Source organism: Grus americana, chromosome 33, assembly GCF_028858705.1.
Source record: "Grus americana isolate bGruAme1 chromosome 33, bGruAme1.mat, whole genome shotgun sequence".
NCBI classification, from domain to species: Eukaryota; Metazoa; Chordata; class Aves; order Gruiformes; family Gruidae; genus Grus; species Grus americana.
In genome coordinates, this window is record NC_072884.1 from 1,270,573 (window position 1) to 1,284,024 (window position 13,452).

The following is a 13,452-nucleotide window of genomic DNA, read 5'->3' on the forward strand; positions in this document are numbered from 1 at the left end:
CTGGATGGGGCACAGCTGGATCCAAACTGGGGGCGTGGCCAGATGGGGCACAGCTGGATCCAAACTGGGGGGGGCACAGCTGGATGGGGCACAGCTGGATCCAAACTGGGGGGCAGAACTGGATGGGGCACAGCTGGATCCAAACTGGGGGTGTGGCCAGATGGGGCACAGCTGGATCCAAACTGGGGGGCAGAGCTGGATGGGGCACAGCTGGATCCAAACTGGGGGGAGCCGGATGGGGCACAGCTGGATCCAAACCGGGGGCGTCGCCAGATGGGGCACAGCTGGATCCAAACTGGGGGGGCAGAGCTGGATGGGGCACAGCTGGATCAAGGGCCACAGCTGGATCCAAACCAGGGGGATGGCCAGATGGGGCACAGCTGGATCCAAACTGGGGGTGTAGCCAGATGGGGGGGGCACAGCTCCACAGGGTTCCCCCAGCTGGATCCAAAGCAGGGGCAGAGCCAGCTGAGGGCAGGGGCCACATCTGGAGAGAGACATGGGCACAGCTGGCCCCAAAGCCCCCTGAGGGGGGGCTGAATACTCCCCCCCCCCCCCAAGATCTGGCAGAAGCCAGCAGGGTGGGGGGTGCCACAGTCCCCCACCCCCCCAAATTGTCCCCGACCCCCCCCACGTGTGTCCCCCCCAACTCCACACCCGGTTTCTTCAATCTCTTTATTCGAGCCAAAGCCTCGCCGGCACACACCGCCGCCAGCCCCGGCACCAACCGCCGCCATTCCGCCTCCCTCCCCACCTCTCTCCACCGGCAAAATCTCCCTCGTGCACCCCCTGTGCCGGGCTGGGGGGGGGGGGGAAGGGGGCGCAAACACCTCCCGGACGTTCACCCAAAGTCTCTACGGCGTGTAAAGCGCGGTGAGGGGGAGCAGGACAGGGGGAGAAGGGAGGGAGAAACCCCTTTACGCCTTTTTTTTTTATGTTTTACGCCTTTTTTTTTTAGCCTTTATGCTTTTTTTTTTTTAAACACCCCCCCGCCCCCCAGCTCACGGATTTCCTTTCTCCTCGTCGCCGTTTTCCTTCTTAATTTCTTCGTAAAGGGCTTCGCCGCCTCCTTTTTCGGCTCCCTCCCCTGTCTTGGCGTTGGGGACCCAGAGCCCCGAGTCGATGCATCGCTGCATGTGATATTTGGCCTCCTAGATGGGAGAGAGGGGGGGGGAATAAAGGCTCGGGGGGGTCCGCTGCCTGTTCTGCCTGCTCTGCCAGACTGGGGGTTCCCCCCCGGGGTGGGCAGGGGGAAATACTCACGGTAGGATCCATTTTGCTGATCGTGTCCTGCAACATCTGAACGTCTTTTACGTCAAAGCATTTCTGCAGCTCCTGCAGAAAGAAGCGAAAACGTGAGCAAACACACCCCTTCCCCAGGCATTAAAACGTGACCAAACTTTGCCATTTTAACCCCAAAAGAAAAAGCGGTGATACTCACAGGCGGGAGGGACTCGTACACCTCCACGGGGTCGAGCCCGCCGGGGCCCAGCCTTTTCTGCCGCTCTTCTTCCTCGTATTCCTTCATCGCCTTCTCGATGCGAACCTTGGCTCGACCTCGCACGCGTTCCCTGAAGGCTTCCAGCTCGTCGTTGAAGCCCTCCATGTACTGCTGGTCAGCCGTCTGCAAGGAGAGGGGGTGAGTGGACCTTCCTGTCCTCCTGCACCCCCATTTCCCCCCCCAAAAATCCATCCCGGGGTCCCACCTGGCTGCATGTCATCACCCCAAGCTGCCAAAAGCCACCACGGTGCCGGGGAACCGGAAAACCTTTCTTTTGGGGGAAGGTGGAGCGGATCCAGCCCGGTTTTTTACCTTAATTTTGGTGAAAAACTGCCTGAAACAAGCCCTGGGATCGACCTTCAGGCTCTTGGCCAGCTCCAGGATGAACTGCATGACGATGGTCTGGTGGGCTACCTGCTCCATCAGGGCGTGTTTCTGGGGGAAAAAGGGAGGTGAATTCCGAATTCTGCACTTGGATCATCGCAATCCCACGCAACGCTCTCCGTCTGTGGTAAAGGAAGGGGAATTCTGTCCCTTCCATCATCTCCTGCCCCGGCTCGCAGGGTTTGGCAGGGTTTTGGAAGTGGGATGGGGCGGCCGTGGGGCGGTCTGGAGAACGAGAGAAGGGGCTGAGGGAACCGGGGTGGGTTATGTGGGAGAAAAGGAATCCGAGGGGAGACCTCGGGGCCGGCTGGGGGGTCCAGGCTCTTTTCCCGAGAGATGGGATGGGAGGAAACAGCCTCAAGTTGCACCGGGGGGGGTTTAGGTTGGATATTGGGAACAATTCTGTCACCCAAAGGGTTCTCAAGTGCTGGAACAGGCTGCCCAGGGAAGGGGCTGAGCCACCATCCCTGGGGGGGTTAAAAGACGCGTAGAGGTGGCGCCTGGGGACGCGGTTTAGCGCTGGAGTTGGCAGGTTTACGTTAACGACGGGACTCGATGGTCCTAAAGGTCCTTTCCGACCTAAATGACTCTACGATTCCCCAATTCTACAATTCCCTGATGGATTCCCTGACTTCTGGCAGGAAAAACAAATCAACCCACGGCAGAAAGGCCAGCGAGGCGATGACAGCGCAGATCCCGGCACAAAGCTGGCAGGAGGAATGGGTTTCATCCCGGTTTCTCACCTCTTCCACCTCCAGATCGATGCACCAGATGACTAAGTAATTAGCCGTCTCCTCGCATACGAGGTGAGGGTTATCGGAGAGATATTTCTGGCTGTCGTCCCAGCGCCGCAGCATCCCTTCAAAGCAGGGCAGCCCCAGTTAGCAGAGGAAGGTTTTTCCGCTCGTTAAAAAAAGAACAGCCTCTAAATCTCGTCAGCAAAAAGGGGAGGGAGGAAGGGGGGGAGATGATTCATCCCAAGGTTAAATTAAAAAAATCCCCCAAATTGCGATTAATGAAGGCAGCGCACGAAGCTTCGCCTCAGCTGGGCGAGCAGGCAAAAAAAAAGAAAAAAAATTCTTGTGAAAAACACGTCAAATTGTCAACTGTTCACTGGAGCGAGCGACTTCCAGCTGCTCCCGGCAGCAGGGCGGGGTGTTCCCTGGCTCGACGGCTGCAAGGAGCCCCCCCGAGAAGGGGGTGTCGGCCCCCCCAAACCCTTCCCAGCACTCACCAAAGTGTTTGATCTGCTTCTCGTATCTCTCCACGAAGGTTTTGTGTTTCTTCTCTTTCTGTTCCTCCGTTTCCTCCTTCTCCTCCGGTTTGACGTTGAAGACGCTCTGGAGAGTGGAAGGACGTGAGCCGCCAGCCCAGAAACTGGGGGGACACACGGACACAGTGGGGGGGCTCCCCCAAACCCACCTTGCTGAAGCCATCTTTGCTGAGGGTGTCCACGTTCCAGGGCATGTTCTTCTCCTTCTTCTTCAGCTCTTCCAATTTATTCTCCCAGCTTTTCTCTTCATTCCTCAGCTGTTGGGCTTCAGCCTGCAGCTTCTCCAGCTCCCCCTTCCCGCTCTCCGGATCCGTCACCTCCAGCTCCTTCATTTTTTTCTGGCACTCGGCGAGTTTCCGTTTACATTCCCTGCATCCTTTATCCAGCTCTTCTTTTTCCTTCTGGAATTGCTCCATCCGCTCTACGCGAGCCTGCAGGCGACAGGGTGGAAACAGTGTCGGGAGAGATGCTGGGGACATCGTTAGCTCTCTCCCACGACCCTTCCCGGCCTCGTTAGCTGTGCTCCGGGAAATCCCACACGCTCTCCTGGATCTTTTATCTCTATGGAACAGGGTGAAGCACAAGGAGCTGCTACAAGGGGAGATCAATACCTCCAAAACACCCCGGTTTAGGAAAAAAAAAAAAAAATCAAGTCTGTCCACACAGCTTTTGTTGGAATTGGGAGGGAACAGCTCGGGCAGCAGCTTTGCTCCTTCCCCCTGCCGAATCGGGGCCGACTCCGGAATACCACGGCTTCCGAGTCCCCGAGTGTGGAGAACCCCCTGCAAAAAGCTGGGGGGGGTTATCAGAGCCCAGGGTGACCAAGCCCCTGCAGGTGTCACCTCCCCGGGCCTGGCAGGGGGACACGGGAAGGGTCTGTGGGTGCCCCAGCCCCCAGGAGGGTCCAGGAGCCCCCCAACATCTGACAGCAGCCCCCAAGAGGGCTGCCAGGGGTGGGAAGGGGGGCTGTGCCCCCCAGGGGAACAGGGAGCCCCCAGATGGGGTGAGGAAGGAGCAGGAACTGGGGGAGGGGGGTGGCTCCCACGGAAACGGGGGGAGTCCAGGGGAAGGGGGGGGGGGTGTCACAGGGATGGGGGAGCCGCCCCTAACTGGGGGGTCCCGGGGCCGGTAATCACGGTAACATGGGAGCCCCCTTCCCCCTCCCCATGGGGGCCCCTGGAGCTGGTTGCCATGGCAATAGGGGGAGCAGCCCCCCCCCCCCGGGGGTCCCAGACTTGGTCGCCATAGCAACGGGGGGAGCCCCCCTCCCCATTGGGGGGGGGTCCCTTGAAGCTGGCAACAAGGGAGCCGCCCCCCTTCCCTATGTCGGGGGTCCCGGGGGGGGGGGGGTGCCATGGAAACGGGGCTCCCGGGGGAGCCGGGCCAGGAAGGGGCGGGGGGGGGGGGGGGGGGGGAGGAAGAAGGCGCGGCCGCAGGCCGCACCTGGTGCCGCCATCGGAAGAGACTGGCCGTGTCGATGTTGGGGTGAGTCTCGTCTTCATCGTCCGAGACCTCGATGTGGTCCCACACGCTGTAGTCCACCATGGCGCGGCCGCCCCCGGGGCCCGCCGCCTCCGGCCGCTTCTGGAACCCTCCAGCGGCCGACCCGCCTACTTCCGCCCGGGATGTTCGTACTTCCGGATGCGCCGTCTTGCGTACTTCCGGTTGCGCCCGTACGCACACAACCCCCTTCGGCGCATGCGCAACACCAGTGAAGCCGCCTCGCCCTGCACAAAGATGGCGCTGGTTTTAAAGAGATACGCACGTTAAAAAAGGGGGGGGGTGAGGGCAGGGCCCCCCACTCGACACCCCAAGGCCAGGGGGGTCTGGGGGCCCTTTTCCCCTCCCCCGATTCCCGCGGCCAGGGGGGGTGGGCAGGGACCCACTAGTGGGCAGGGGCTGCGTGTCTGGGGGACACGGGGGGACAGGGACACGGGGGGGGCATGGTGCCTTGGGGGGACAGGGACACGGGGGACGGGGACACGGGGGGGCATGGTGCCTTGGGGGGACAGGGACATGGGGACACGGGGGACAGGGACACGGGGGGGGGCATGGTGCCTTGGGGGGACAGGGACACGGGGACACGGGGGACAGGGACACGGGGGGACAGGGACACGGGGGGGGCATGGTGACGTGGGGGGACAGGGACATGGGGCCACAGGGACACGGGGGGACAGGGACACGGGGGGGGGGGCATGGTGCCTTGGGGGGACAGGGACATGGGGGCACAGGGACACGGGGGGACAGGGACACGGGGGGGGCATGGTGACTTGGGGGGACAGGGACATGGGGGGACAGGGACACGGGGGGACAGGGACACAGGGGGACATGGTGCCTTGGGGGCACAGGGACACGGGGGACAGGGACACGGGGGGGCATGGTGCTTTGGGAGGACAGGGCCATGACGATACAGGGGTACGGGGACACGGGGACATGGTGGCACAGGGACACGGGTGGGATGTGTGGAGGCACCGGGGGGGTGTGTGTCAGTGCTGGGGGGGGACATGTGGGACCCCAGGGGTGCCCGGTGCTGGGGGGCACTGGAGGTACCGGGGGGTGCCGGGGCCACCCCCCCACCCCGGGGCCAGGGGGACACGCGTGGGGCCGGTGCGGGGGATGTTGCGGGGGGGGGGGGGGAAGAGGCGCTCCCGCCGCGTTTCCGCCGGCGCCGCCGCTGTCACCGGGCGTTCTCGGCGGCACCGGGGCCGGTACCGGGGCCGCCTCCCGCCCCGCGCCGCCGTAAACAAAGGCAGGTGGATGCCGGGGAGCGCCGCGGCACCGGGAGCCGGCCAGGTACGGGAACGGCACCGGGAACGGCACCGGGAACGGCACCGGGAGCGGGAACGGGGCGGCCCCTTCCCCCGGTCCCTCCGCATCCGGAGCACCCACCCACGCCCTCCCGCCTCCCGGTGCTTCCCCGGTGCCTAGCAGCCCTCCGGTACCCCCGGGGGAGCCCCGGCACCGTGCGATGGTCGGGACCGGTGTGCGGCAGCGGCTGCAGCCCGGAGAAACCGCGGGGGGCTGCGGGGCTGCGGGACCGGGGGGGGGATACGGGACCGGGGGGGATGCGGGACCGGGGGGATGCGGGACCGGGAGCTCCGGGGCTGCGGGACCGGGCACCACCCGGGCGGGGTGCACCGAGCACCGGGGGCTCAGACACGCGGGGACCTGGTACCGCAGCAGCCGGTAACGGGGGCAGGACACCCCCCCCCACCCCCCCGGTGTCCCCGGTGCCCCCGAGCTGCTGCAGCCCTGGCACCGGCCGGGGCATCACCGGAGCCCCAATTCCCCCGGGCACCCATGGGTGCCACCCCCAGCACCCTGCAGGAAGCCCCTTCCACCCAAAATCCCGTGGGACACCCAGCCCCGGCAGGGCCCCCCCCATTCCCACGGCTGTCATGGGTGGGGGTCCCCGGTGGGGGCTGGGGGGGGGACGCACGAGGCTGTGCCCCCCCCCGCTGACGGCGTCGAGTAATTAATTAATTTGGAAAATAATTCCCGAATCTGGCGCAGGCTGCGGGGGGGGGGGGGAGGAGGCGGCGGGGGGGTCCCCGAGGAGGATGGGGGAGAGACGGGGTGGGGGGGATCCCCCAAAACCCCACGGCGGGGTGTTCGGCACTGGGGGGGTCCCCGGGGACTCCGCGGATCCCACCACGCTGTGGCACGGGAACGGGGAACCCCCAGACCCCCCCCGGACCCCACCCCGCAGCGGGTGGCCTGGCACTGCCGGGGACCCCCCCCAGCCCAGGGATTCGGCACCCCACGGCTGCCCCACGCGTGGGGAGCGGCCGGGAGCGATGCCGGTGCCGGCGCTGCGGGAAGGGATGCCGGTGTTGGGGGAGGCGATGCCGAAGGGATGCCGGTGCCGGCATCGATGCTGGTGCCGTGGGAAATGACGCCGGTGCCGGGAGCGATGCCGGTGACGTGGGAAATGATGTCGGTACCGGCATCGATGCCGGTGCCATGGGAAATGACGCCGGTGCCGGGAGCGATGCCGGTGCCGCGGTAAGGGATGTCGGTGCCAAGGGGAGCGATGCCGGTGCCGGGGGATGCGATGCCGGGGGAAGCGATGCCGCCGCTGCGGGCGATCGGTGCCGACGCCGTGGCCAACGATGCCGTGGCCAACGATGACACAGGATGTGATGCCACGGGGTGCGATGCCGGGGTTTCCTTGGCAACCTTTGCCAGGAGGAGCCGGGGGGGTCCCCGGGGTGGGGGGAGCCGGGGCTGCCGGGAGCTGCCGTGGAGCACGGATCCCGCGGATCCCCCCAGACCCCCCCCCCGGCACCGGTGCGTGGCGGCGCAGGGGATCTGTGCCAACCGGGGGGTGCAATGAGCGTGTCAGGGCTCAGCTCGGCTCCCCAGGGACCCCCCAAGTCCCGGCACAGGCGGGGATGGTGGCGGGGGGTGCCAGAGGGGTGGCGGGGGGGGTCTCCTCGCTACCCCCCCTCACACTTGGTTCTCCCCCCACAGGCGCCGCAGCCCCCCGGGACGTGGCGGGGTCCCCCCGTACCCCCCGCATGGCCCCCACACCCTGAGCCCCGGCGCCGGGCGGGCACATGAGGAAGAGCCGGAGTGAGCTGGCCGGGCCCGAGGAGCAGGTGAGGTGGCACAGGGGCACCGGGACGGCACCGGGACGGCACCGGGACGGGGGGAGCCGGGGCAGGGATGGGGTCCCCGTGGGAACATGGGTGGGGGGGCCCCTCCGTACCCCAGTCCTGGGGACACAGCAGAAGGTGAGGGGCTCCTGCTTGGGTGCCGTGCCGCACCGTGCCGTGCCATGTGGCGTGAGGCTCCCTGGCCATGCCGTGCCACGCTGTGTGATGTCGTGCCGTGCCATACCATGCTGCACCGTGCCATTCCGTGCCGTGCCGTGCTGTGCCATACCATGCTGCGCCGTGCCATTCTGTGCTGTGCCGTGCCGTGCCAATCCGTGCCGTGCCAAACCACGTGGCGTGAGGCTCGTTAGCTGCGCAGTGCAATGCCACGTGGTGCTGTGCCATGCCGTGCCGTACCATGTGGTGTGAAGCTCGCTCGCCGCGCGGCGCCGTGCCATGCCACGCCATGCCGCGCCGTGCTGTTCTGTACTGTGCCGCGCCGCCCCGTCTGACCTGCCCCCGTCCCTTCCTCGCAGCCCCCCGCGGAGACACCGGACCCCGGGTGCTGCAGCTGCTCCCCACCCTCCCTGGGGATGTTGGGTGCCGAACTGCACCGCGGGCGCCGCCGCCTCTCTGCCAGCCTCCAGGTGCCCCCCTGGAAGCCCCCGGAGCGGCCGCGCTCACCGGAGCCCGCCGGCCTCCCGCGCCCAACCACGCTGCCCCTCCGCATCCCGCCGCGCATCGCCATCACCCACCCCGAGCCCCCCAGGTAGGGACGGGCTTGGGGGGGGGGGGGAACGACGTGGCACGAGGTTGAGCCCGTCACCGTGGCGTCGGGGCGGCTGCTGGTGGCATCGGGGACTCCCTCGCTCTGGGCACTAATCCGGGGGGATGCGCTGGCCCCGGCTGGGGGGTGATGCCGGGGACCCCCTGCCAGGGCTGGGACGTGTCACCGGGCAGGGGGTCCTGCTGGGGGGACGGGGGGGTGACGGGGGGGACGTGGGACCAGGACAGTGTCCAGAACGGGGACACGGCCTGGGACGGGGATGGTGTCCAGGACAGGGACGGTATTGGGATGGGGATGTGACCGCGGATGGGGACACGGGCTGGGACGGGGATGGTGTCGGGTGAGGGACGTTCCCTGGGACCAGGACGGTGCCAGGAGTGGGGACATTATCCAGGATGGGGACATTATCTGGGATGGGGATGATGCCAAAGGTGGGGACATTATTGGGGTGGGGACATTATCTGGGATGGGGACATTATCCAGGATGGGGACATTATCCGGGATGAGGACGATGCTGGGGGTGGGGACATTATCCAGGATGGGGACACTATTCGGGATGGGGACGATGCCAGGGGTGGGGACAATGCCCAGGATGAGGACGGTGCCCAGGATGTGGCCAGTGACTGGGATGGGGACATGGGACGTTGTCTGGGACGGGGACAGTGTCCGGGATGGGGACGGTGCCCCCGCAGGTGACACCGACGCCGGCCCTGCCGTGACACCAGCCCCTTCACCAACACAGCGCTGCAAAGCGCGGTTGGACCCTGCGTCCTCGCTCCGCTGGCTGCCACCACGTCCCCACCGCAGGCTCCGGGGGGGGACGAACGACCCCCCTAAAAGGCCACCCAGCCCCCCCCTTCTAATTCCACCCACCCTTTAATTACGGTTGCGGCAGGCCACCGCCTTTGCCAGGCCGCCGGCACGGTGAAGTGCCAACTGGTGCCGGTGGCCGCGGCGAGGCGACGGGAGTACGGTGACCTGGCCGGGGGGCCGGATCTGTCCCCGGTGCGGCGGCGGTGCCGGCAGCCTGCGGCGTGCCACCAGCCCTCCCTCGCTGCAATGAATCATCCGCCGAATTTTCCAGGGTGTGTTCCTGCCCGGATCCCCGTTTCCCATCCCGCATCCCCAAAATTCCCGGCTGCCGGCGGTTTTCCCAGGGGGAGGAAGATATTGGGGTCCCCCGTGTCCCAGCTGCTCTCTTGGGTGGGGGACATTAATGGGGGACCTTTTTTTTTTTGGGGGGGGGATCCTCTCAGTCTCGGTGGGGTGAAGGCAGCTGCCTTCACGCCTGCCTGCACCCCTCCGATGCCGACAGGTTCCACGGTAAAACCGGAGCCGCCGGCAGCTGGAAGTTGGGGGGGGTCACATCGGATCCCCCCGCTTTGTGCCAGGGCTGGAGCTGGGGTGGGGAGATGCACACGGCGGCCCCCCCCCCCCCGGTGATGGAGGTGGGGGGACCAGCTCAGGGTGTGCAGGCGGGTGTGGGGACCCCCCCCAGTGTCCCCTCGGTAGGGTGGGACCCTCGCTGGGGACCCCCACCCCGGCCCTGGGGGGCTGTGCAGTGCCGTACATGGGGGGGGCCCCCATCACTGGGGCATCTGGGGGTTCCCCCACCCCAGCCTTGGGGCTCTCTGCAGCGCCGGGCAAATGGGGGGACCCCAACCCTGGTCCTGGGGGGCTCTGCAGCACTGTGCAGGTGGGGGGACCCCCATTGCCACCCTGGGGGGGGTCTGTGCAGCGCTGTGCGTGGGAGGGGTCCCCCATTGCAGTTGGGGGGTCAGTGCAGTGCCGTGCATGGGGGGGGACCCCCATTCCAGCTTTGGGGGTCTCTGCAGCACCGGCGGGGGACGACCCCCATTGCTACCCTAGAGGGGTCTGTGTGGCACCGTGCACAAGTGGGGACCCCCAGCACAGCCTTTGGGGGGGTCTGCGCAGCACCACGCATGGGGGGGATCCCCCACCCCAGCCCTGGGGGTCCCTGCAACGCTGTGTATGTGGGGGGACCCCCACTGCAGCTGGGGGGGGTCTCTGCAGCGCCGTGCAGGAGGGAGCCCCTTGATCCTGGTATTTTTTTTGGGGGGGGGGGGGGCTGCAATGCCGTGCATGTGGGGGGACCCCTCTCCATCCCTGGGGGTCCCTGCAGTGCCCTGCAGGAGCCCCCCCCCCCCCCCAAATCTGCAGTGGGGTCTGTGCCGTGCCTGGCCCGGGGGGGGCCCTGGTACCACTGGGGGGGTCCCTGCTGTGTCTGCTCTGCCCCCCCCCCCCACGCGTGGGTGCTGGGGGGGGGGCAGGATCTCTGCACTGCTGGTTTCTCGGGGGGGGGGATCCCCTCTCGGCTGGGGGGGGGGAATCTCGCTGAGGGGAGGGGGATCCCTGGATGGGGGGGTCCCCATCGGGGGATGCCCGGTGGGGGGGATCCCCGCCGTGGGGATATCCGGGGGGGGGGATCCCCGCCGTGGGGGGATATCGGGGGGGGGGGGGGGGGGGGTGTTCTCCGCGCCGCCTTGTACCTGCGTGGGGTGTCCACGGGGTCCCGGGGCGGGGGGAGGCACCGAGCCGGGCGCAGAGGCGGCACCGGCAGCGGTACCGGCAGCACCGGCAGCACCGGCAGCGGTACCGGCAGCACCGGCAGCGGCGGCGGCAGCGGCGGCGGCAGGCGCCTCCCCCGGGGTCGTCCCAACCGGTTGCACGGGGCCATGCGGAGCCCGGGGCCGGGAAGAGCCGCCGCCGCTCCCGCCGCTTCGTATCGCTAGGGACCGGCACCGGCAGCGGCTCCGGGACCGGCTCCGGGACCGGCACCGGGAGCAGCTCCGGCACCGGGAGTGGCTCCGGGACCGGCACCGGGACCGGGTCGGGCACCGGGACCGGCACCGGGAGGAGCTCCGGGAGCGGCACCGCGTCGGGCACCGGCACCGGCTCCTTTACCGGCACCGGGAGCATCTCGGGGTGCCCGGTCCCGCCCCCGCCCCCCCCCCGGTACCGCGGATGATGGAGCCGGTGCCGGGCTCCAGAAAAAGCCTCTCGCTGTCGTTGCCGGTGCCCCGGGAGGGCCCCAGCACCCTGAAGCCCCCCCAGCACCTCTGGCGCCAGCCCCGCACCCCCATCCGCATCCGCCACCGCGGCTTCTCCGACACCGACCGGCACCGGTCCCGGCCCATGGAGCGGGCGGACGCTGTCGACACCGGGGACCGGCCCGGCCTGCGGAAATCCCGCATGTCCTGGCCCTCCTCCCTCCACGGGACCCCCGGCACCGGCAAGCGGTAGGTGACAGCAGCGGGGACCCCCACCCGGAGCCCCCCGGTATCATCCCCGTACCGGAGGCGGGACACCCCCCCCCCGCCCCCAGCATCACCCCTGTACTGGAGGCGGCGGGAGGGACCCCACGGCCGTTATACCGGCGCTGGTAGCAGAGGCGGTGACAGGAGCCCCCCCAGCATCGTCCCGGTACTGGGGACCCCCCCGGCGTTATGCTCATCCCGGTACGGCGGTGGCGGGAGGGGGCCGGTGGCTGTGCCGGTGCGGTGGGTGGATCCGGCCCATGGGCTGCCGTGGGAGCGGGGGCAGCGGCGACACTGGGGGGGTCACGTCCCGTGGGACCCCCGACCTGACGGACCCTTCCCGGGGTCCCCTGCCAGGCACCAGGGATGGCAATGGGGTCACCGGCACCGGCACGGCTGCAGCTCCCAGCTCCGTCCCCCCCCACCCGTGGGCACCCCGTGGGTGCTGGTCCTGGTGGGGTTTGGGGGGGGGGGGGTCCAGGGACCCCCCCCACAACCTGACCAAGGGTGCTTCCATCCCGGCAGGCGCAGTTTTGGGGTGACCCCCTCGCGCCACCGGCTCTCCCGGGGTGAACCCGCTCCCGGCCGCGGCACAGCCACCGTTGGGACCCTTGGGTGCCGGTGAGGGGTCCCCAGCACGACACCGGGGTCGGGGGCCGCTGTGCCGGTACCTGCCAGATGTGCCAGACCGGGAGATGCTCGATGTTGGGGGGACAGATGCAGCACCCCCAGATTGGGGTAGGGGGAGAAACCTCAACCGCCCCCCCCCCCCGGAATCCATCTGGCACCGAGTGCCGGCTCTGCCTGTTCCCGGTCGGGAAGTTTTTTGGGGAAAACAATTCGGGAACGCGCCGGCGGGTGGTTGTGCTGTGACGGCAGCGTGTGCCGTGCGCCGTGTCCTTCTGGCAGAGCCGAGGGGGCAGCGGCACCTCCGGCTTCGTTAGGGGAGATAATTTATGCACAGGAGGCTGAGCAGATGGTCGGGACTTGGGGGTTTTATTTCCTTCCTCCTCCTCCTCTTCCTCCCTTCCCGATGGAGTTTTCCCCCCCCCACCTCCTCGAGACGGCTGTTGGGCGGCGAGCGGCTGGGGAGGGCGATGGGGCGCGGGCAGCGCCGGCATCCCCCCAGTGAAACCGGGGCTGCCGGGACCCCCCCTGCCCAAATCCGGGGGTTGGGATGCTCGATCACCCCCACCCCCCCCACCGCGGCGTCACATTAAACCCCCATCGGTGAGACCCGGTGGATGGGCAACCCTCCCCCCCTCATCCCGGCATCCCCATCCCGCTGCCGGCGCCGGTGCGGTTCGACCGGGAAGAACCAGCTCAACCCTCGCTTACGGGTTTCTCCCTTCCTGGAGCAATTAGTGTAATTAAGCAAAACGAACGTGAAATCCCAAGCTGGGATTTCACTGAGGAAGAGGCGGATGGCCAGAGTCCGGCTCGCCACGGCAGCGCCAGGATCCGGCCGGCCGTCGCCGGCTCCTGGAGGCTTTTCCCGGGTTCCTGCAGCCCTCGCCCTAATTAATTCCTCCTGCTTTAATTCCTTTCCTTTTCAGAACAAAAATAATAATAATCAAACCGACGCCAACCTCGCGCCGCCGGCGGGTCGTGGTGATGGCGGCAGTGCCGCA

General features: G+C 67.6%; 3 protein-coding genes across 3 annotated transcripts in view; 1 reads left to right on the forward strand and 2 right to left on the reverse strand.

Annotated features, from left to right (window-relative positions):
* Positions 1 to 661: 661 nt before the first annotated feature.
* On the reverse strand, positions 662 to 11,151 carry CDC37 (cell division cycle 37, HSP90 cochaperone). The gene is made up of 9 exons (XM_054807930.1): positions 11,054 to 11,151; positions 4,602 to 4,901; positions 3,308 to 3,589; positions 3,120 to 3,225; positions 2,629 to 2,744; positions 1,814 to 1,936; positions 1,442 to 1,624; positions 1,264 to 1,335; positions 662 to 1,151 (listed from the first exon to the last, which is right to left on the reverse strand). Exons 2-9 carry the CDS (start codon positions 4,701 to 4,703, stop codon positions 1,002 to 1,004), a joined length of 1,134 nt encoding a protein of 377 aa, XP_054663905.1. The 5' UTR covers positions 4,704 to 4,901; positions 11,054 to 11,151; the 3' UTR covers positions 662 to 1,001.
* Positions 6,868 to 9,432, forward strand: PDE4A (phosphodiesterase 4A). Its single transcript, XM_054807945.1, has 4 exons — positions 6,868 to 7,310; positions 7,632 to 7,759; positions 8,293 to 8,525; positions 9,236 to 9,432. The coding sequence occupies exons 2-4, from the start codon at positions 7,718 to 7,720 to the stop codon at positions 9,237 to 9,239; spliced, it is 279 nt and encodes a 92-aa protein (XP_054663920.1). The 5' UTR covers positions 6,868 to 7,310; positions 7,632 to 7,717; the 3' UTR covers positions 9,240 to 9,432.
* An 863-nt stretch (positions 11,152 to 12,014) lies between the features above and the next one.
* Positions 12,015 to 13,452, reverse strand: part of KEAP1 (kelch like ECH associated protein 1) — a 7,558-nt gene continuing 6,120 nt past the window's right edge. Inside the window, exon 5 of the mRNA XM_054807767.1 lies at positions 12,015 to 12,115. Coding sequence (XP_054663742.1) covers positions 12,015 to 12,115 — 101 coding nt within the window. The remainder of the gene's footprint in view (positions 12,116 to 13,452) is intronic.